At 39.8% G+C, this 25,026-nt stretch overlaps 1 protein-coding gene across 6 annotated transcripts in view; it reads left to right on the top strand.

Moving 5' to 3' along the window:
- nrg2a (neuregulin 2a) overlaps positions 1–25,026 on the top strand; it is an 80,963-nt gene that overhangs the window by 41,908 nt on the left and 14,029 nt on the right. For 4 of the 6 annotated variants that reach the window (XM_027156275.2, XM_027156256.2, XM_027156308.2 and 1 more), the window contains exons 2-5: positions 435–597; positions 999–1,117; positions 18,892–19,012; positions 24,200–24,258. In XM_027156275.2, the coding sequence (XP_027012076.1) occupies positions 435–597; positions 999–1,117; positions 18,892–19,012; positions 24,200–24,258 (462 nt within the window). Of the gene's footprint in view, positions 1–434; positions 598–998; positions 1,118–18,891; positions 19,013–23,839; positions 23,917–24,199; positions 24,259–25,026 lie in introns of all 6 variants that reach the window. The other 2 variants (XM_027156264.2, XM_027156286.2) reach the window with 1 other exon arrangement.

Genomic DNA, 25,026 nt, shown 5'->3' with positions numbered 1-25,026 from the left:
ATGCTGGGCAGTGTGGTTCTTATCACTGAGCCTTTTAAGTGTTTTGCTTCAATGATAGGGAGTGTGGGTCCTTGCTAGCTGTGAGCTGCAAATTCATTTAGACAAGTAAAAAATAAGGAAAATAAATCATCAGGATATTTAATACAGTCGTTACTGTACTTTCTGGAGGCACAAATGATATCAAGGATGCATATGACTTAAATCTATGCCCTCTAAAGGCAAAATCTATTTTGAAAAAGGCAATTCTATGAGTAGAAAGGGACATTCATGGACTGCTATTGAATATAATAAGCTGAAGTGGAAATAAAAACACAAACATACCAGGTGTGTGTATGTGTTATCACACGTAATAAATTATCCTTGGAACAACATGTTTTCATTAATACAAAACAAGAAATTGTAACCTGACCCATTTGTTCTCTTTCTCTTTCTAGGAGCTCCTACAATTAAACCTTTGCGGAGCCCGGTAGTGGTGCCAGAAGGATCCCGGATAACAGTGAAGTGTGAGGCCTCGGGTAAACCTCCCCTGTCCTATAAGTGGTACAAAGATGGCACCATACTGAAAAAGAGCAAACAAGTCAGGATCAGAGCCAAGAAGTAAGTGTGTGATTAACGATCATGTGGGCATGTCTCTTTTCTATTCTGAAGGTTATGCAGGCGTCACGGATTGAAAATTTGTTGATTCCTTTGGAGTCATGGAACAAGAAATCCCCTGCAATTTGTAAAAATGTAAACTATAACTCAGATTACAAAGCAAAGAGCCTGGGCACTTCCTTATAAAGTGTTTCACATAAATTTACTGTTGGCTGGATTGCAGCCATATAAGAGCCATCGGTAACATAAAACTGTACATTATAATCCTTTTGAATCTCTGTTTAAGAGCAATGTTTTGATCTCTAATCTGCTGTTGCTAGGATTGGACTGACAGCCATGTTGTCAGGTTTATTAGATCCAGAGTCATAGCAAAGTCCCATGACTCTTCTATTTCTATGTCGCAGGAAAAACTCCAAGGTCCAGATTACTAGTGCTCGGCTGGAGGACTCTGGGAATTACATGTGTGTAGTGGAGAACGACAGTGGGAGTAGCAACAGCACAAGCACCGTTCATGTCCAAAGCAGTAAGTAAAGCTCATCCTTGGCTTACTTATAATCAATGATCCTATTCTGTAATTTTCCGTCAGTTGCTTGAGTTCCTAAGGGCAAAACGTTCAGCTGCTGTTTCAGAAACATTAATAATGCAATCTTTATTCTGGCTGCTGATATCATCAGTTATGCAAAAATACTTTATAGTCCCAAACTCTGCAAATGCCACATCACCAGAGCTTTCTTAACATGCCAAGACACAGGTCTCAGGATACCATTCAGCTGAGAGCTTCACTTTGATAAAGCAACTAGCTATCCACTGAGCATATAGATTTGTGGTGATTCTTTTATTAAGGCAGATTTCCAATACTGTGAAGAGGGACAATATTTCTAATAGCAGACCAAGCTTCAAACTCTGAACAAACCTACCAACCAAAAGAGTAATAGTTATAACTTCCTCACTTATCACCGTCTGTCTATGGACTAGATTATTTGGTCAGTGTGGTTCTTGCTCTATTTCCTGTACTTCCACTGTTGAATACAATGTGTGCAAACCCTGGAACATTGCCTGCAGCAGGACACCGATTGATTTATGGAGGTTTCCGTGTGATTAGCAACATAGTGCTTTGACTCTCCTTCTTCTGTGGTTAGATGGATGAGAGGGTGTCACCTTTGAAAGGCATGTATAAACAGAAATCGTTTATTTTACAGACTTGGTTTTTGGTCAAGAGTATACCACTTTTACCTTCATTCTAGTTCGCTTTTTTATGTTCTCTGCCTTATTATTCTGCCTTTACCTTAGCGGCTGGACAACTTTATCCACCTTGGACTAGCTGCTTTGTCATACTGGACGTATTTACGAAATACACGTGAATACTCTTTTTCTGGATTACTTTTTTAAATAACTGTTCTTTTTTTCTGGATTATTTGGATTCTTAACTCCTGGACTAGTTTTTCTTTGCGGGTTTCACTGTAAATGTTCTGACTGGTGTGTCCTGAAACTAACTTTTCTACCTGCCAGCTGTGAGACCTCTTCCTGTGAACCTGGCGCCATGTCGGTCTATGTGCTGGTGAGTAATTGTGTACTCTCTCATTAGTTGTGCACTGTCAGTATTGCGAAGCCTTTCATCCTACTCCTGATTTTACTGGTTGGACTGCTGGTGTTGGCTAACGCATTTGTACTGTGTGGGTTTGATTTAGAGCTCCTCCTGATCTTATGGAAGGTGTACAGTTTATAAGGCTAATCAGTACTCGTTGTAGCTCTCAGGTAGGCTGTAATATGTTTATTTCTATGTCCGGTGGTTACTGTAGTTCAGGAAATCAGTCGTGGCCCTACATTTCATCAAAAGCTGTTCCCCTTTCCACTGTCATACTTACAACACGAAAGCTTTGCCCTAGGGTTTTCCCTACTTATGGCTGGTGTCAGTTACTCAGTATTGCCCTTCATTCTCTGTATGCATCTTGCCCTACCAGACACAGCCTGACTGTTTATTGCTTTGCCAGCAGTATAACCCCTACAATCTGGTCAAGCAAGCAAATTCACAAATCAATGTCTATAACCCAAGTTATTGATTTCTCAACCCCTTCAGGAAGGTGGACATTCATAGTCACATCAGAAATCATATGTCAGTGCAGAAAGGCAAAATGTACATCGTTAAATCGCTATTTCATAACATACAAAGCTCTCTTGTTTATCGAGAAGACTAATACTAAAACATTGACCCACTTTGTAGCCACTTTTTCAGTCTGATCTCAAATCATCTGTTATGTCATACCCAAACTGTCTCTTCAGCAATAAGTCTATAATGCCTGGTACCTTTAACCTGATAGTCATGAACTCTGTAATTAAGGGGTTATTTCCAGTTCGATATTATATATCCAAACTACTAGAAATATGTAAATAACCAATTACCCACTCAACTACTATTCTTCTCTGCCAGTAGCAGACTTACCAGAGATTCCTATCCATGCCGTATAACTATGGAAGCTCTCGAAGGAGTGACTAATAGTCCACTTGTCTTCCCTGCCCCTGGTGCCCTCGATATTCTCATTTTGCTAGACTTTAGTACAAACCGTTTTATAGAATGAGTCATGCCATTCTTCTGTCTTGTCTATTTTTATTAGAATTTATTCTCTATTCTCTCTGAGGTTGATACAACGTTCTGTACATTCACATCTATCTACAAATGCTCTTTGTCCTTCAAGCTTCAGTTCTTAATCCTTTTGTCTTCATCTTATATATTATATTGCCACTCCTACTAATGTATTTTCCTTCTGGTGTATTGATGGTTTCCAATAGAGCATTAAATGCATCAGAGCATTAGGAAATGTGCATTTGGACTGTGATCCTGTAGGAACCACAGGGCCCAAGAAAAGGCCATGGGAGACAGTGTTTATTGCTGCCAGAAGCAAGTAGTGAGATATAAATCTTGTGGAACTATGTAAAAAAAAAAAAAGATTTGTTTAATAACTTAATAGCGTATGAATTGCTCATGTGGCACTGTATGATGTGTTTTCTGCAACATTCATTTATCAGCAACAGCTTTATCTGTAGGAGGGATGGGATTGGTCAAGAGTGTTTGCAGGAGAGGGCATCAGAATTCATTTAATAGCAGGCAGGATTGGAATAATAATAATAATAATAATAATAATAATAATAATAATAATAATAATAATAATAATAATAATAATAATAATAAACAGTACCACAGAAATCCACTAAACAATACTGGGTTCTGTGGAAGAATTATTCAATGCCACCATTACGAGAATTCTCTATTTGATCAAGACTGTGTTGACAGATTTCTTTTTTCCAAACATTAAAAACATCTTTTTCATTGAGCCTTTGTTTTTTAATGCAATGTGGCCTTCATTGTGGCTAAGGTGCTATATTGATAAAAAAAAATAAAAAATTATTATGTATTTGGACCCATAGGGTTTCCTCTGTTGTTTTCACCGTCTTTTTGTGCAGGAGCTGTTTGAACAAGACAGAGCTTATTCTTCTTTGAAAAACAGCTTAGCTGCCACATTGATTTTGATGAAGTCCTCCATTGGGCACACCCACTGACAAATTATTTCCTCAGGGGTGTATTAGTCTTGTACTAGTTTTTATTACGCTTTTGCCAAGTTATGAGGCCTGGTTCCTCTAGAGCTGCCAATAGCATCTGAAGCATATTGTGCTACATTTCTATTGAAAACAGGTTTAAAGAGACATGTTGTTGTAGCTTTGCTGTCTAGGAGTTTATGCAAATTATATCATGAATGGATGCATATGCTAGGTAAATTTTTAGGTAACAGTACCTAGTTGTTATCTTATTACGAACAATTGTTAATAATAACATGATAAAAACGTCTCTACATACACTGTTCGATTTATTGGTGTCTTACCGCAGTCACAGGTCATACCCTGACAAAGCAGTCTTTTCCTACAGAGTTTGAGCTTGTATAATAAAAATAGATTAAGAGACCGGTGAACATCTACTTCTGAAGCAGGGTTACTTGAGCTTTATTTTCAGCTGCCCTTGTCGAAAAATATACAGTTATTGCCTTTGCAGCTTCTCTCATCTCTGAAAAGACTAATTGCTCCTTGTTAAAACCACTGAAATGCAAGACACCACAAAGCCACTCTTTAGGCACACTTGATAGATAGATAGATGACATCAGGATATCAGTGGCCAGAGTGGGGCAATTTTTCTGTGCTAGCAGGAAGCTTCAAGGTCATTGTAAGGCCAAAAGTTTTGAAGCCAAGCTAGTGAGGTGAAACTTAAATTTCACTTAAGGATGTATTTGTTAAGAAATGTCACTGTATGAGTATTATAACTAGTTATAAGTAGCAATATAACTATTCATGTTGATAAATGCTACGAAAACGTCGGTTAAAACTGTTATGTTTAGAAGATATGCATAAGAGTTAGAAGCAAATTAGATAGAGTGATGAAATTTCTACAGCCATTTACATGATGGTTGATTTTGTATAACGAAGCACATGTGGTAATTGCTATGTTATTATGTCTTATAGCAGAAGGCTGGATGGTTGCCCTTGCAGTAAGATTTAATAGGATGAAGGCCACACTTCTTGCCATAACATAGGCAGAAAATCTAAATAGATTTGATGGTGTGTATGTGCACATATATGTGTGTGTGTTCATGTATTTATATAACGTTTTTCTCGCATTTGTAAGTGCATATTTGGCAGTGTTTCCACTCTGAGGTTACACCAGGTATCTTTTCCTCTGTATGAGATTGTGTGTAAGCGGCACCTTTCCTTCTTCTCTTAATAGCCATGTGCAGTTCCTGCATGCATGTGCGTGCGAACAAACCGGCACATATGTCTGTGTATGTGCACTTAAGTAATTTGAAACAAGCCCAGGATTTCTAGGATGGTTGTGGTGTGTAGTTGAGGGAGTGTGTTGCCTCTAGGCTGGGATACACCCACATTGCCTTTTGAACATATAGCAACCCCACGAAGAAACACAGAGCGAGGGATTCAACAGTGAGGCGGCCAAGTGCACCCCAGCCTTAGGTGACATTAGATTAATATAACAGTTGAAATTCCTTGAACTTGACAGTGTTTCATAAAATTGATAAAATGTTTTTCCCAGCCTGGTAGAACATGAGGAGAGCACCAAATATGAGAAACACTCTTATCATTTCCATCGTTGTGCTGTTCTGCCACGCAGCAGGGGGGGGAGAGAGGCCTTAATTTATTCGCCGCGCTGACTCGGTTGATTTCCATCCTAAGGTCATCAGTGAAATGGCTACTGCTGCGAAAGGCTGCAGTGCTGCGAGGCTGCTGCAGCAGCATGGATCCGCAGTGCTATGTGTGTATGTGTGCTCCTGCCTGACATGGGGGTGGGTAAAACAACAAAGACTAAGAGAGGGAAAGACAGTGGATGAGACCCAGCTGCTTTGCAGAGTAACTTGCCTCAAACCCATTCTCTAAAGCAACGGCCGAGTCTTGGCACGAGCCGATCTCATAGACAATTAAATGCAGCCTTGAGACAATCACCTGCCTGGATTTTTGTCTGGTTTGTGCTGGTAGTAACGGGAAATCGATCACTGTCTTTAAAGACAATGTTCATTAAACTTACAATACATAGCCAGTACACACAGATTGCCATACGATTACACCATACACCTGAAACAGTTGTACGACTTGAAGAAATTCTCATTTAATTTGTACACAAACTGTATGTACAGTAGGTACAGTACTTGCCATGTAACCGTCCATTTTGCTACAGCTGTTCTTGGTGTAGTGAAGAGGTGGATAGGTTCATGGCTTTCTTGACAGCTTTTGTAGGAAAGACAAATGTCAAAATTATATTAAGTGAAATCCTTCAAAGATGTTGCTGAATGTTTACATAGTGAAATAGAACTGTGATAAATGTCATTCTCACTATTCAATATAAACTGTGGTTTGAGTCGTATCAATTGAATTAGTCGACCTTTCTCCAGAATACAGAATCTTGCCAATTTATTACTTACTAGACTAGTATAAGCTTGCACTTAAACTCAATGTATACAGGATGTATTTGTGCAGTCTCTTAGCAAGTTCATTCTTGTGTCACACCCTTTACAAATAGAGTTTTACATACAAGGGGCTGCAGGTTGCCCCTTCTGATTTTCAGTATTGCACACACATGTACTCTCTCTCTCTCTCTCTCTCTCTCTCTCTCTCTCTCTCTCTCTCTCTCTCTCTCTCTCTCACACACACACACACACACACACACACACACACACACACACACACACACACACACACACACACACACACCGAGGGTTTTTCCAGAGATAAAAATGATTACACTCATTAATAACACTGGTCAATGCTAAATGTGTGAACGTCTGTGTAAAGGTTGGCTAAAGCTATCCCTGGACAGAAAGACAGAGAGAGAGCTTGAAGCTATGGTTAATGAAGACAAGCAGCCACCATCATGGTGCTTCCCCCAGAGGCAATCTGGCCTCAAGGCTGCCTTAGAAAAGTGGTCGGTGTTGGGAATCATCGCTTAGTATTGCATCCCTCCACCACGTGCCGCATGGTGGTCTAGCAAGTGTATGTGTGTTTTAGATGATCTCAAGATGTGTTCAGGGCATAGGTCACTTAAAGGGTGAAATCTGACAAAAGATGAGGTCTCGGGGGAATGTGCACTCCCATAGAGAGCAAACACGTGTCAGTCAGTGGCGGGTAAAGACATCCATAATTATAAGTAGGCCCTCATTTTTAGCTTGATCCCAAACATAGTTTCAACCTCCTGCCGTGCCTGTTTATGGGAATAAATGTTCTAAGGTAAGGCACAGCTTAAAATTGAAAGGTAGTACAGCATGGAAATGGAAATTTCTCACCGTTTTATATATAATCACAAATTCACATTTCAAAAGCACTGACCCTGTTCAAAATTAGCCAATGCCATCATATTCAAGAGCGTATACTGGCATGAGGTTTCAAAACACCTGTGTTGAATTAATGCAATCTGCAATGATTTGATTAATGGAATACTCAAACCATAGTGTAGCCCTTAAAAGAACGGATCAGATGTATACTATAACTCTTTTATCCCAAACCTAGTCATTTGTTTCTTCTGTTTTCCAGTGTCACTGGAGCTACAGTATTCTTAATGTTGCTTCTGAATAATGGAAGTTTGTATTCCTCAAACAAGCTGCATTTCTAAATCATTACCAGATGCTTCAAATCAAGTTGGGTGGCTTACATGGGTTCTGACACAACTATCAATAAAAGCAATCAAATAAAATAAAAACCACTTTTCGATGCTAAAAATAGTGGTAGCGTCTGTCTTGAGTTAATTTAGTTTAAGCATCAGATTTGTATATTTGACGTAATTCACACGATAAAAGGCTTTAGTATTATAGAATTTTGATCCTGTGGCTATACAGTTACCTGTCTTGATCGCTATATTGGTCTTGAACTAAAAGAGCAAACCTCAGACCTCAAATGTCTCTGCACAAAAGGGAAAAAATGTGTAAATTCTATAGTCTTTTGTCGGTCTATTCCTTTATCTCAGATATAAGCGCCATCCTAGTGCAGCATTTAGAGAGTGTTTGGCATGGGCTTCATGCTTAAGGGGACTAACATTTTTTGTACATGTGATGCACTTTTAATTTTGCCTTTGACAGGTCATGTGTTGTAATAGACAGCAGCAAGAACAAGGCTGCCTTTGCTGCACAGTACTTATTTGAAATTAGTTTTGGTCAAAAGTCTTGTCCCTAGGGGGCGCTGCCTCACTCAGAGCAAGAGAGAGTGAGAGCGTGACATGAGAGGAATGTGTTGATGGAAAATGCAGCTGGGCGGCTGATTGTTCCAACATCATCAGTCATGCTGGGGCCCACCAGCAGCTCTCTCTCTCTCTCTCTCTCTCTCTCTCTCTTTCTCACATGCACTCGCACAGACACTTGCAATCCTGTGAAGCAGCTCACAAATGCTTCTCTGCACACAACACCTGGCTGTATGATGAAAGGTAATCTATTTGGGCCTAAGAACCCTAGCCCAAAGCATTATTTGGCTTTAATGCAGGTTTTAACCTCAGAGTCACAAAACATGTGCCAAACCTTTAGGCTATTTCTTTTGTGCCAGTCAGGTAATATAGGTTAACTTTAACCTGTAATCTTTGAACCTTGGAAATGCCAAGTAGAAAAAGTTCTGTGACTTTCTGAGCTGCTTTGACCAATTTGTTTCATTTGAAGATATTCATAAAGACATTAACAATTGTACAGTATGGCAACCAGATTTACCAAACATACCATCACGTTTCAGACCTTACCACTTCAGCTTCACCTGCATGTACAGAGGCACGTGAACCTGTGCATGTTGGAGTGTGTCAGCAAGTGGTTTGGATTATGATCCTGGTGATCCTACATACTCAGACTGTTGAATGCTGTGAGGTTTGTTTGACCTTTAACCCAAGAGTCAGATTCTTTATGTGAGTTGTCTGGGAGGGTAATGTGCACTCCACTTTGGAGTCTTGGGCACTTAAGGAGCATATATTTCTCATGCTGCTAAGCAGATGTCACTCCTGTTCCACTCCTATTTTCTATTTCTCTCTTGGTCTGTATTCACTGATGCATGCTGGTGCCTGCTGGTCTTTCCCAGTCCAAATTAAGGGTATTGGGGGGTGAGCTCTGTTTTCCCCATCAAGCTGAACAGCACAGGAACCGTGACAAGCAGAGCAGCTGTGAAGGAACTGTAGGCTGGTGCCTTGGTGGATGGGTGGGGTCAGATTTGGCTTTCCCCAGGGCAGCCAGCTCACCCCGGCGTCCCGACAGCACCATTTCACGCCCATCACTGTTCAAGGGTGGCCGCCTGCTCATGCAAGTATGTCTGGGGGGATGGACATCTGACGCCAGAAGCATGCCGTCACTCCACACCAGTGCGAGGATATGAGTGCATGTGTTAGTCCATGTCGGCAAAGCAGTATAGAGAACAACAGACCCGGAAACAGCAATAGGATTTTTTTTTTTGGATCACGTAGCTGCCAGGAAGCTACTTCTGTGAGATTCCTTGGACAAAAACACTGGCAGGGTTTCAAACTGTAGGATTTGGAAGCCCCAAATGGACCCAGATGTGTCTTTATATCCTTTGCCCGTGTTGCTGGTGTCACTTTGTGAGGGGCAGAGAGTGTCTGTTGTGCCTGGGATTGGGGTTGGGACTAGCTCTGGGGCTGAGGCTCAAAAGACACTGGGGCTCCAGGGTTACCCTCTGTCCCATACTGCTCATCAGCGCTGGAAAGGGTGTTGTTGTAGGAGCCCATATCAAGGGAGAGCTGTGCTTCTGATACCCACTGTGTTGCTTTTGTTGCTGGGTCTGGGCACCTACCTGCTTCTTCTGAACCATGTTCTGATTCCTAGTGGAAAGCCTGACCTGCCGGACCTCCTCAGAAGTGAGGATGAAGATGTTGAAGAGGAGGCCGACCTAACAGGGAACACTACTCCTTCATGGATGCTTATCGCACTTACTGGCATGACTGACACTCATCCTACCACATTCTCCATTCAGGAGACCGTAGCCGTGTCTGTGTTGGCACCTGGAACAACTTTGTCCCTGGCATCCTCCAGCCCCACACCTAGTAGCACCCCACCCCCTCTGGGTAAGTGCCCAACTCCTCTGCTTTTACATTTGCCCTATTGTGCAATCACATGCAATAGCGTTCTTTGATTTCTCTCTGAGACGTCTCTGAAATGATTGTGGGAGGACAAGACCGGGCACATCAGCTATGCAGCAGGAGAAATGGCAAAAGGAAAGAAAAATAAACGCATGTTAATCAAATTGAAAAAGACAGGACGAGGTCCACCCAAAGCTTTTTGGGGGATTACATGGCCCCTATTGTTTCTTTCTCTGATTACAGTGGTGGTTTACAGTTAAGGTCCGCGGCTCCTGAAAGCGTCTTTTTAGAGTATTAACACTGGTAGGTTTTGTTTACGACTCTTGCAAATTCTTCAGACAGATATTTGGCCTCCTTAGGTTTGTTGTATATGTCTTCAGGCATCAAACGCTTCCTTTGAGCACTTTTTCTGGAGGCTTATGTAAGCAGTAAACAGTGCTGCTGTGGTGACTGAAAGGTCAGGGGTCAATCTTTCAAATACATTTAATATAGTTTTTCTTTTGTAGGCATGTGATATGTGTCCAAATCAGGTGAAAGTAGAAAAGAGTTATGACGAACTTCCATCCTAAGCCTGAAATAAACTAAAACATGATTTTAATATGATTTTAATTATTTAAACATTTTTCTTTTTTTCCTCATTTTTTTTTCAAACTGTTTCACCACATGATTGAACCTTATCAATAGAGTTATTGATTCTTTAGAAGTCACTTAAAAATATGATCAATAAGTGCAGCTAGTTTAGCTACAAGCCCACTAGACAACAATTGGCAGGATTTCACTTAACTGTCCGCTTGATTGCTAAGCACATCTCAAAGCCCCAATTAGGGAATTGTTCTGTTTTGACCACAACACAGCAAAACATACAGCATCTTGTGTGTGCACGTGTGTGTTTTGTGTGTGTGTGTGTGTGTGTGTGTGTGTGTGTGTGTGTGTGTGTGTGTGTGTGTGTGTGTGTGTGTGTGTGTGTGTGTGTGTGAGAGACTGTTTCAGCAAACAGAGCTTTAAAGATTAAAGAGACTTTGTGTATGATTTAAAGTGATTTTGTGTTCCTAGTTCTGTTAATGCACCTTTTATTCGGAATGAACTGCAGATTATTTCTTGGAATCATTCTAATTGATAACTGTTATGACAAGCATTAAAGCTGGAGGTTTTTATTTTTGGGTTTTTTTGCTGATGCTTTTGAATTTCTTCATGGATTGTGTTTTACATGCTGTTGCGTAGTTTTCGGTGACAGGGCCCCCATGGGGAAAAAGTCTTGGCTCTGAGTTGTTATCTTGCCTGTATAAACAATTATTTTAAATTACCGATATTGATTAGTACCATGTGTCATCTCTAGACATTTATTTGAGGACTGAGGTCTGCAAACGATTTCTGTTAAAGGGAAAAAAAATGGCCTGTATGTCTTGTGTGGCTTATGTAGTTACAGGATTCTGGGGCATTTTGTTCTGGTTTTTGCTTTTGTATTCCTTTAAGCTCGAAGGAATGTCACAGGCAAAGGTGAAGGCAATACATTAAAACAAAATGACAGGCATCTGCTTTCTAGAAAACTGCACATTTCTTTGCACTCTTTCAATATTTTTTCTTTTGATGAACCTCCATTTCTTGAGTGCTGCAAATCAAACAACACAGAATAGAGGCATTCGGCTATACATCATTTGTTGGGACTGTGTGAGTTATTGGCTTTGGTGGATACATGAATGGCAGCCGGTAGCTTAACCACAGATCTTCTAGAGATAATGAGATCAACATGAATTTTACATCACTGAGGAATGTACAATCCCTACAACTACATTGTGTATGCACATATTTGTAACATTACACACTTAAACCTTTCTTAACAATATATGCCTCATATCTCAGATGTTGAAATGATGGCTTGTGATTCACTAACCACATTTATTTACATAAATCCAGTCATTTTACCATAGAAAGCAAATACACAAGCCTATTCATCACCATATACTGTACACTCATCCATGTGGACTACAGCAGCCTGGTGTCTAATCAGATGGAGCCCTCTGGTCTATGAAAACAATTGCTCCAAGACTTATCTGATGAATTAGATTAGCTTTTCTCTGTGGTAGGCCAGATGTGTTGATTTTGGGTTTGTGATGTAGTGTTGTATATTGCAAGATGTCCTTCTAAAGTTTTTGGGAAGCCCTTAAGAAGAGAGGCATGTTTCAGATAATGAAAACCACACCAAAGCTGGAAAAACGCATAAAGTCTAAGCTGACCTTTTGGCTCAGTGATTAGAGGTCTGTGTTTGGGACTGTAACGAAAGAGACCCCTGGAGAAAGACTGCTGGTACAAGGGCCTGAAGCAAACATGTATGATGCATCATTCCTGTTCATATGTATTGCATTATTTAGTATGCTTTTCGAAATACTGTAGTACAAATCACTTCTTTCTGTCACAAACCACAAGCCTAAAAAAAGTATTGAACTGTGAAGACTGTTTCAGCCCGTAGTGTGTATGTATATTGTGCACAGGACTCCAGATGAAGAAACGAAACCTCCTGAGCATTTGGGGCCTCTCTTTTCAATTTTACGACTTTCCTAGAACCCTTTGGCGAACATGGAAAGATAGATGTTTACGAAGCTTTCCAGATGGCCTAGTTTTGTATCCCCACCCTACCTCCGGATTCCCTTTAAAGTTCTTTAACCATGGAGGAATTATCAACTCAGGAGCTAAGATCATTTTCTGGGTGCTACATGATATGAGGCAAATTAACAAGGGTGACCAAATGAAAGTGACCTTGCTGGAGTGCATTGCGTTGTTGCTGCATCTCCGGGTAATGCAAGATTGTTGAAAGTACACCAAGCAAGAAACTGCAAGAGGCCAAATCAGTGATTCCTGTCAGCTAATAGTCCAGGAGTACTCACTGTGCCTCAGGCTGGAGGTCTTAGGAAGCAGACTCAACACTCAGCTTGGAGAAGAAATGCCGATTAGCAACAACAAATGCCATACTGGATATGAAGTATTTCATTTTGACCCCCTCCATCATCCGGATGAAGACAGGAGCCAACTATAGGAAAGGCCTTCAGCTACTAAGTACCCATATAGAGTACAGTCAAAGGATTTAGTTAATTATTTCTTTTTGAATTCCAACATTGAAGGATGTATCTCCCCATTCCATACAGTACGTAGAATGAGCATATTTGCCTGTATTGGCGTGTCCTTCCAACCTCCAGTCAGTCACACTCTAGTTTTTCCTGTGGCACATGCTGTCTCAGCAGGTATTTACAGCATGCTCACAGACATCCAACAGTGAGATGATGAAAATAACAAATACATAGAGGAAAACTGTAGTTATGTAATTGACATAGCTCCATAACCAAAAGGAGGGAAATCTGTTCACAGGGTCAGCAGGCATGAGCATGTCAGACAACACTGTAATTAACCACTAACAGGCTGGATTTCATTAGGAAATAATGCTCTCTGGGATGTTTAGTAGGAATAAAAACATGGAATCAGGAATACTTGACTTCTTCTGATAGAAAGTCTTTAGAAGGTCTGGTAAAAATGAGCAAACATTTTTGAATGATGGGTGTAGTCGAGTTGTTGCGTAATTTTGCGTTCTCTGTTTCCGCAGGCAAAAAAATGTGCTTGTCCCTTCCTGACTGGGGTTTTCATTTTAACCAGATTGCAAATCATCTCACTGATGCAATTTCTAAGAGCTCAAAGTTCAATCTTTTTATTTAGATATTTATTTATTTATTGGGTGGTCTTAAATCAAGGTTGCATTATACATTGAACACCCACCAGGCTACTTCTCTTTAAAGATCACTGAAGTGATGTATCTCACAGGAACTCAGTTGTATATTGAGTTCAATATGTCCACAGAGGACCTCAGGGAGCTTCACTACATACAGGGATGACGGAGAACTAAGCAGCTACTCAGCAGCTCTTTTTGCTTTATGGTCAACTCTCTCTGCTCCCTGCATGTGTACTGTGTGAGCCAACAGAGCATTGTTATTACAGTGTGCCTCTGCTGTTGCTCTGTGTGCCATTTCACGACACACCGTACAATAAATAGATAATAAGGTGCAGGAAAGGCAAGGAACGAAAAACATAGAGACGGTGACTGGTCGTGTCAGAAGTGCATCTGTGTGATGTGTTAGATTTAATCAGTATTTTTCTGATCTAAAATATCCTTTGTTCTATGAAGATTCAGCTGATCAGCATGCCTGAACATTTAGCACCAAATATAGTCAACTAGCTGTGAGCTCCTGTGGATTAAGACACTGTATGAAACACTGTTATCTTGACAAAATTACCTAAAAAGAAATGATACAGCTTTTCTTCTTATTAGAATGTTTGACACACGGCTTCTAGATGAATCTGAAGCATGTGCAGCATAATAAATACTTTAGTTCACCTCTTTCAGCCTCCAAAACAGTTTGTTGTACTTTGTACAGTATAAAGTGTCTTTTTTTCTATGTTTCATATATATCTTTTTTGTAGTTTGTCTTGAATTGATATTAATATTTACATACAGACAGATACAGACCTGCTCTGTTATTTAATATACAGACGGTTTTCCTGAGTCGGCGACATATGTCATATGTCATAAAGTTAATGTAAGCATTCCTTGTTATCATTATTAGCTTATGAACTCTAGCGCACAGATGTAGAGCTATATTTCATGTTTATAAGTAAGCTGGTTCTCTTTATTTCTCCTTTAAGTAAACAAAAAAGAAGAAATATCATGTATACAAAAATCAAAACAAAATTTCTAGCAGAATTGGCACATTTGCTAATAACTATGCTAGCCAGATATCTAGTCACAGCACTATGTTAATATTACCAGGTGAATATATAGCTCATATGTTACCTCACCAGAAGCAGCTATTTGTCTGCAGAAGCTAGCTTACTAGAATTGCTAATAAGCTAGCTGATGTTGAAAATTATATTATATTATTTAAAACCATATTCTAGCAAAAAAGCTGTTTTTTTTGTTTTTTTTGTAAGACAGCAGATGAGTGGCCTACGAATCTAATTTTAGCAAGATAATGTTAGGGTAATTAGTATATACTTCAAATTAGCCAAATTTTCTAACAAATATTAGCCCTACTGTTTCTGATTGGCATCAATTTCTGACAGATGGAGGATTAGGATATACATGATTTAATATCCTTGGACCATCAATATCTCTTCTGTACTTTTTTTTAGCATGCTATAATCAAGTATTTTTGTTGTTGACATTTCAGGTGAGGTTTGCATGACTCTTTTTGCATCACTTGCTCTGTAAAAAGGCACATACCAGTACAACCCTCAGGAAGTTGTTTGCGGTTTTCACACACTTTTTGTTTTCAGAATTTTATCACACGGTATTTTATTATGTTTGAGTTGTGGCATGATCTCAGATTAAATTGGTCACAGCTTTTACAAATTAAAGGTGTTGTTTTGTGTGTAGCAATTAATTTTAGCTAATTTTAGTGCACTTATTCAAGTAAATCATTTAAAATGTTGGTGTTATGCACAAGCATGTTGTTCTTTGAAAAACTGTAAAGCAAAGATGCACAAAGATGATTGTATCTAAAATTTGCCAGTAAATAGCTTTATGCTATATTATGCTATATTTATGGATGTAAAATATAAAAATAAACTAGTAATTAAAGGCACAATGTGCTTACATGAAAGTAAACTGTTTAAATTAGTTTGTGTACAACTTTGTTTTTGTCACAACATCTGATTTTTTTATTTTTATCTTTTTTTATTTTAAATACTCAATTTGGTAGGGTGGGAAAGCACTTTTCAGGAGGGCTACAGTCACACAAACTAACCAGTATGTACAACCTTGCCGAGCCGAAAAAACATCTCAGAATGTACAACATGTCAAACCTTGAGGAAGGTGGGATACATTAGACTGTTATCCAAGAACAAGAATCTGAGGTTATACTGGGCATCAGCTGATCACATATCTTTAATGTTTGTCATGAACATTAACTAAAGCTCTTGGCCTGTATCATCATTGTTCTGCTGCCACCTGATTGGTGGACAGTGACTGTATATGTAAATAGGAAAACCTCAGAAATCTAAATGTGCACATTTTCTTCCCTGTTAAACTATTACTGCATCCATCATTTGCATACTGGAACGCGATTGGCTGTTTATTTGTGACATAATAACACGTCTATAAGTGACACAGAATGATGAGAAACTAATTCTTCAACACTGTTGTATTTGTGTATATAATGGCAATGTAATGGCAAAAAAGAGAGAAAGAAATCTGTTGTTGTTTTTTAAATATGTCAGAAAGACAGGAAAAGTTCTCACACCATGAGAATGAGAAGTTCAAACTGATATTGATCTACATGCTGAGTTTTCCCCTTCGTTGTAGGTCACATGATCCAAAGGAGATTGGTTGTTGCATTGGTTGTTGTGAGTCAATGATGAGCTCGTCTTGAAGGGAGGCTACTGATTTCTCCTCCACAAGTACAATCCTATCATCGCTTTATTCATTTCAAGATAGAAGATGAAGACTTTTTCTTTTCTGGTTTTCTGAGTGACTTTGCTGTCTGGCTGCCTTGCCTCAGGCTACATTGTGCTGAGCACAGATCCTGTCACATTCCGGGCTGTTGCTCATTTTCACACATTTGTCTTATTTTTTCTTTTTAAAGAAAATTCAAGCGGATTAATGTCTTGAGCTGGAAAAGAGTTTTGCAAAGACTTAATACCTGATGGTTTTCACAGCAAATAATAAAACCTGGAGTCTCGGATAAAGGGAAAGACATTTATTGGCTTTTATTTCTGGGGAGGTTTTTTTTAAATAACATAAAGGACGACTGAAATGAGAGACCTGTGTTTGGCACATATGAGCATGTTTTACATTATTATAAAGTATGTTATACTTTGAGGCTCATCACCTTTCTCAAGCACAAGCATAGAGTGTCAGTTACTGGGAATGTTTTTTTTTTTTTTTGGTTTCTTTCTGGATAGAAAATAGGACACTTTGATCTTGATAAAGTGCGTGTTAGAGTGTGTGTGAGTGTGTGCGCAGGTTTGCATGTGCATACTTGTCCCATCCGTTTTGCAAGTCTGTATCACTGTGGCTAGTAGTCATGACACTTTCAGTAATTATTATAGTATAATTTCACACCATGTTTCACACTCATTTGGGAGACTTTGCAGCTGCATGATCGTTCGGCCTGTTGATCGTTGAATCATATGTTCCTGGTACAGTTTGTCCTTCAACCATCAGAGAATTAGCAAGCAGACTAATAGCTTTATTCTGCTATGAGACTCTCTGATCTTGACCCCATACAATAGTTAATAAATGGTGCTGGTTGGTGCCAACAGGAAACGACTTCCCCGTCAGTCATTACTCGTCTCTTGTTTCAGTTCAACAGCCTCGTAAGAGCCGTGTTTGAATGAAAGTCATACACAGATATGTAAACCTCTACTGTGTACTTGTAACAAAACCCCTGCAAAAGCATCCAGAGTTCTAATTCCAGCGTAATCACATCATGCAGATCTTTTCTACTCTTGTTTCCTGGGTTGTACTGATTATTTTCTCATCCAACAACTTCTCAGCAAGGCAGCATTTGCGTTCCAGGTTCTGTATAAGTCCGAATGTAATGTGTTAAGTTGTTAGTGTGTGTTTAGTATTTATACAGTAGGCACACTACTCCAGCTGTTACAGAATAAGCTATTAGTTGCTGTAGATTTTTATGAAGTAAAACACAATCTTGAAGACCATAAACTTAATAAGATCTAACTTACTGAAAAGAAATCAGTGCTGGATTCGGCTTGTTAATTTCAGGGTTTTATTAAATATTGTCCCAACCATAAATGCTATAGCTCATAATGTGTGCATCATTTTAACCATGGAGTGAAGTAATTAAGTCGTATCCGACTTGTGTAGCAGGAGACTCAAAAAATGACACATTGCTACTTTAAGATGAGGTATGGAGCTGATCTGAGCTCAGGAAACAGCACTAAACTAACTACAGCAACACTAAAGGTACAAAAACTAAATTAAACTATATCCATACTGATTTCTGAAGTGTTTTCTCTTGCTCGTTTAGAAGAACCACTTCATGTCAAATAAAAATGCCTGGCACCTCAGTGTGACTTGTAAAGACTAATTGTAAAACAAAGGGATTCCCATCAGAGAGGGTTCCAGGTAGAAGTGTATATATAGAGAAGCTCCATAGTGAGTACTGTGTGTAATGTTAACCTTCATTTTAAGCAGACAGAACTGAGTATACATCTTATAGTCCAGCGTGAAGAGCTGCTCGAATCCAGCAAGACGTTAAGCCATTCCCGAATACTACCGAATAAATCAACAGAGGCACATGGAGTGTTCCTGTACTCTCTCTCTAACGGAAATGTTTATCTTTTCACATTGAACATCTTGAGACGCCATCATGGCTGTTGAGATGGAGAGGAGATTTGTGACGGCGACTAAGAGGTCATTGTTGTGAAGTGAATGGCTGTTTTTATTACACTGTTTAGATAGGCTGCTCCACAGGATAAGATGGCCATTATGCACAGCTAACACGACCCGCATGATCTAATGAATGTTATCTCACTGGGATAGCCCACTGTGTCAAAACCCGCTTCTTTTTTTTCCCTAGAAAATGATGACTTTCTCATCAGAGACGTGTGTGTCAGAGCGTTTTGCTGAGACGTGCCAGTGCAATTGTAGCCGTGTCGTGATGCTAACGCGATAATTGTTTGTCTTCCCTCAGTAACCACAGCGTTACCTCCGGGCTCAGGCCACGAAAGAAGATGCAATGAGACAGAGAAGGGATACTGCGTGAACAACGGCGAGTGCTACTTCATCCATGGTATAAACCAGCTCTCCTGCAAGTAAGTTGCTCTCCTTTCTACTTTCCCACTGTTAATTTATGATATGTTTGTGTATAGCTATGAGTGAACCACAGCATTCATTCTTCACATCACTCTGTATTTTGTTCACTTCAGACCTTCTCATCTTTGACTGTAAACGAATGCTATTTTTTGATGATCATTTTATCATTTGATGTTCTACACAAACATACACCTACACATGTTCCACTTTTTAGATAGACGCCTTTAATGTTGGAGTATCACATGATTAAGTGGTACTCATTAAATCCATTGCTTTATTTTGATTACACAACCTCTTCAGCACAAGCCAAATGGTATCCATCAAATATATCGTGTCCTGTTTTTCCTAAGCCACCTTTGTCATCCCTCCCTCCCTTTCTCTCCATTGCGGGTCTTCAGCAGTACTTCTGGATCCCCTCTTGCTCTCAGGCTTGCTTGAGAGCCAACAGGTTGACTCATTGGTGTAGATGTTGAGGAGTGGGATTATCTCTCTCTCTCTCTCGCTCTCTCTCGCTCTCGCTCTCACTCTCTCTCTCTGTGATGTGTATGGAAAAGCGAAGATGGGCCTCTCACACTACACGTTTAGTGTGTTGGAGGGAAATGTATCAGACCTTTCCAACATGCCATGTCACACTGGTTTAGAGCTGGTGCAAATATTTACAAGAGGCTGAGGCCTCTCAGAAGGTAAATAGGGTTGTTGCTTACATTTCATTTTCACTGATAAAAACATGCTTTCACACAGATGCTTTTTGGATATCTGAGGTTGACTTGTTATGGGCCGAAATAACATTTTGGCCCTTATTATTAAAACAGTCTACTTCTGACTAAGGGTATCGAGTAGCTGTACACAGGGTCTTGTTTGTGCAGGAGTGTACGGCTAAACATACATGTATATAAATGCTGTGAATTTATAGCATACACGGAGCTACAGAATAAATACAGTGATTGCAATACAGTGCTGAAGTACAGCAACAGTAATGGTACAAAAACTAAACTATAGTTTAGAAGCACTACTTAAACACAAGCCTACGTCAGTGTGACTTTCACTATATAACCAAGTGCTATTTAAGTAGTATCTGAATTGTTATAAATATTAAAATATTTACAGGAATAAAATTGCTTCTATGTGAATTCTTTGTTTAAAAAAACAGAGCTGTTTCACCATCCCAGGTTTAAAATATCTAGTGCATAGCTACGACATCTGCTTGCTTTGTCTGTGACATATGTATAAAATTAAAGTATTAAAATAAAATAAAAAAATGTGGCAGACATAGTGTGTTGACTTTTCCTTGTGAGGATGATGGAGAGCTCATTGAAGACCGAGCTGGGTTTCCTGAGTGTTCCTGCTACAGCCTTTGTGTGTGTGTGTGTGTGTGTGTGTGTGTGTGTGTGTGTGTGTGTGTGTGTGTGTGTGTGTGTGTGTGTGTGTGTGTGTGTGTGTGTGTGTGTATCTATATATCTGTGTATGTGTGTGCATGTGGCTGCTAGAATACTGCTCAGCAAGCAAGCATCGAGGACACGGCTGCAACAGCCATTCAATACGCTGTGTACAAATTGGAGGGAGCAATAACTCAATTGCTGCAGCTAATTCACTCACGGGGGAGTTACGGGTCCAGAAAAGTCAGATAATGCAGTCAAGGCCTGCAGGGAATTGTTGCCCAAAAGCCATCTTGTTCAATATAGGCCGGGTTTGTGTGGGTATTACTCACCGGCTGAACAAGTCCAGCAGACAGCCTGCCTCATATTTATGCCTTGGCTCTTTCACTTTGAAATATAAAGTACACACACACACACATCCGCAGAGGGAAGCAGGGGGTAACGGATGATCCTGGCCATAATTATTTGCCGGCTGTGAAGGTGCAGAGGTGTATTTCATGGTGTGGCATGTTGAGCCTGCCACACATGGACAGTGTTGTCACACTGGCGTGGAGATAAGGAGAGGACACAAGCCAGCAAGCAAGGAGATTTATGGTCCGGCACACAGAGATCTATTACACAACCTGTCTGATCTGAATGGAGCACTTTTTCTGTGTCTCCTGTAATAAATCGGTAGCAGGCACAACGTCTGTCAGTTACCAAGCAAACAGTCAATTGAATTGACCAGTATATCATGGGATATGTATTATTACAAAATCTGATCACAGTCGACATACGTAATGTTTTTTAAATGCTGTGACTGGAATACTGATGGTGTATATCTTCATGTTAAATGACTGAAAATTGTGTTGGAAGTAAAAGTCAGATTTGCATTTTTCTTCAGTATGAATAATGAAAGTAGAACGATGTTAGTGAATAATTAAATTTATTTATTTTGTGAATCGTTGTTTCCTTGTTTTATTTATATCATGTTGTGGTTGCTGCTGGATTTCCTTCGTGGTAAAGTTCTGTGAATCAGCATAAGTGGGCAGTATCAGCTGTTATCGCTGGTTTATGTAAGAGAGTCGAGTCAGCTTCAAACCACAGATCTCTGGCTTGTACAGTACATCTCTGCTTATTTGCGGTAATGTTAACTGTTCGAACACTACAGAAAAACATGATGCATGTTTGCTTGTTGGTGTTATCAATAGCAGGAGTTAGCTAGCTATAATGATAGATACTAGCTTGCAAATGTGATTAAAATAGCAGATCATAGAGACACAAACTGGTTAAACTCGTTTGGTAATTAAAAAGGTCCACGGTGAAAAACCCCATGACTGGAGGATTGCCTACTTTAGTCCTAAAACCAAAGTTAAGCATGTGTGCTAGATGAATGATTAAAGGATATGACTGAATTAGAGCAAGAAAGTCAGACACAGGACACAGATGTAGCAGTGCTCTTCGAGTTAGGACGGACTGCTCTTTGTTTCTGGGTCAGGACGCTGGTCCCAACTCACTCTCCACAGCATTAAAGTGACCCACAGTCGGCCAGCAAACTATGCCAGACCTTGTTTCCTCTTGTCTCTTTTAGCTCTTGGATGAAGCCCATACATTACCGAGAGACGTCTGATATATCTCATTTTTTCCACCGATGGATAGAGCGATGGAAATTTGGCTCTTTTTCCAGGGACACACATGCATACTGGATTAAGCTAGACGAATCATTGGTCAGAGGTTACGGATGAAGTGAGATGGAGAAGTAATGCTAGTATGTGATGAGAGAAAAAAGAAGGAATGACATTTGCTGTCATGTAGGATTTTGATGAAGTGGACAGGCATCTGTTTAAAGACCTGGATCCTGATAAGTTGCTGGGCAAGCAGACTGACCGGTATGGATTACATTGGCAGGATTAGTGTGTACCGTGAACATCTTGTTCTGATTTGGAGTAGAAGAACTCCTGAGCTGCTGCTGCAGCTGCTCCGTGAACCCAGGCCTTCACAAGCATGTACCTGTTACCTTGTGTGTGTGTGTGTGTGTGTGTGTGTGTGTGTGTGTGTGTGTGTGTGTGTGTGTGTGTGTGTGTGTGTGTGTGTGTGTGTGGTGGCTTGCAGTAGAAACCAGAGGTGATGTTCAGATCAGACCTAAGAGCCCTTCCTTTGCTCTTGTGAATTCCAGACAGTTAACAGCCCAAGCTCTTAGCATACCAGATTGTGACATGGCTCTAGAACAGCTGAAATTTCACAGCCTATAACTTGCCTTTTAAAGGCTTTGCACGTACATTACATGTGCCGGGTCTCACCTCACTACATAGAGCAGTTGATAAAAGCATCCTGGGAATTGAAGCTGCACGGTAAGTGAATCTGCAGAATCCTCCATGCAGAGCGAGTTGAGAGAAGAAGGCTCAGCAGATCAAGCCATGATTAAAGAAAACATAAAACACTTCCATTTTTCTTTGTCCTGCACATTGAGGATGTATTCATCAGTGCCGACTGAGTTTGCAAAATAAGCACTGTGAAAACATCAGCTAAACACGAGTAACGCTCATTATGCTCTGATGAGGGTTAATTTGTTTACAAAAACAACACCAATATGAATAATTGGCCAATCAAATGCATGAATGGAAATCATGACAGAATCACTGCTCTGTGGTTGACATGAGCACACATTGGCTCCCAGCTCATGCAAATAATTGTTGACACACTGCACATTTCCAAATTTTAAATTCTGTACATTACGATAAGGGCTTGAAATGGATAACTTTGCTCACTAGCGACTATTCGTGTGGTCAGTTGGTTTTGGAATTCAAGAGTGTGGTATATTATACATTGAATCTCAGGTTTTAACGTTTTTGTTCCAAGACATTTGACAGATAGAGAAAAAAATATGTGATCTTGTTAATTTGGACTATGGCATGCTTGTTGGTTGGTTGTTCTTGGCTGACAGGAGGGATCTTCCAATGTGTTCTTCTGCTGGTGTATGGCCTGAAGTGTTGTGCTTTCTGATATGCTTTTCTGCTTACCACGGTTGTAAAGATTGGCTGTTTCAGTTACCGTACTCTTCCTGTCAGCTCAAGCTACTCTGGCCATTCTCCTCTGACCTTTCTCACCAACCAGGTGTTTCTGCCCACACACTGTCTCCGTGAACAAATTTTACTTTATTCTGATGTTTGTTGCAGACAGTAACTGAAGGACTTATATCTGTGTATCTGCCTGAGTTTATGTGTTTCATTGCTGCCACTTGATTGGCTGACTAGCAGTTCATCTATTTTTATGAGCAGCAAGGATATATACCACCTCCAATATGAAGAGTAGTAGCAATATAGTACATAACTGGTGTTCATTTCAAGCCCTGATTACCATGTATAGTGAATCAAACATATTGATTCAGTGTGCGAGTTCAAGGAGATGAAGTCCAGAATGCATAATGTCTATGTGTTATTATGTCATCTTGTCCCCCTCTCCTCCCCCCAGATGTCCGAGTGGATACTTCGGGCCGCGGTGCTTGCAGCCGGAGCCCCTGCGGTTGCGCATGCCCAAACCTAGTGAAAGTATGTTGACTTGAGAAGCGCAGCTTCACACAAAGGACCGGTGTCCTGCTGTCACCACTTCTGTGTCCCTCCTGTCTTGTGTCCCAGAGGTGCTGACAGTGGAACGCTTTGGCCTTTGCGGTCCATGGTGCTGTTCTTGTTCTAATTTCATGTTTTCTCTGCTTCTCTTCTCTTTTTCTCTCCTTCTTTTTTTGCCCCTCTTTCTTTTGCATTTCTCCTCTCTTTATATTTTATTCCTTTCTGTCCCCTTCCTTCTTTCTGTGGTTTTGTTTCCTTCCATCAGGTGTCCAAATGACTTTAATGGCGATCGCTGTCAAACCTACGTTATGGCCAGTTTCTACCGTATGTCCATTTCTTCTTCTGTCTGTCTGTCTGTCTGTCTGTCTGTCTGTCAGTGCTGCATGCTGGAGCTGCTTTGTTGTGAGCTCCTTGTTATTCTCTAATGGTGGATGCTCTACAACTTGTTCTAACAGACGCAGGCATCAGTTATGTTCCATTCAGTGACCGAATGACCCTCCATGCATTACCTTTTACTGATGGATTTCATTTAAAACGAAAAATCATATCATTAGTTAACAGCATAAGATATACGCATGGTATTTAGTATGACTGCATGTGTTTCATTAAAAGAGAATCATATACATTTGTTCCAAGTCATAGATTACTAATCAGTGTTGCATATGCACATTAAAACAAATAACAAATACTAACTAACTATAAATACATGTATAATACATTCCATGCCAAATATATATATATATATATATATATATATATATATATATATATATATATATATATATATATATATATATATATATATACAGTGTCTGTATAATACATAAATATTTTGCTTCAGCTTTGACCTATGAAGAAAGGAGCTGAAAATCTAATTAAAATTCACAATAAGTGTCTTTAGATGAGTCACGTATGAAAGAAAGTGTTCTTATGTAATGTTATTTACCTTTCCAACACTATAACAATACAATAAACAAGTAATTCAGGTTAATTTCCAAAACGTTTCCTGAAAGTGGTACTGTATGAAAGCGCAGTAAGGTAGAGACTGATGTATGTGTTTATTTTGTTTTCACTTGTTTACAGTGGAGACTC

The sequence above is a fragment of the Tachysurus fulvidraco genome, chromosome 21 (genome assembly GCF_022655615.1).
Source record: "Tachysurus fulvidraco isolate hzauxx_2018 chromosome 21, HZAU_PFXX_2.0, whole genome shotgun sequence".
In the NCBI taxonomy this organism is placed as follows: Eukaryota; Metazoa; Chordata; class Actinopteri; order Siluriformes; family Bagridae; genus Tachysurus; species Tachysurus fulvidraco.
Note: the sequence above shows the minus strand (reverse complement) of the source record. Positions and strands in the feature narration are given on the sequence as shown.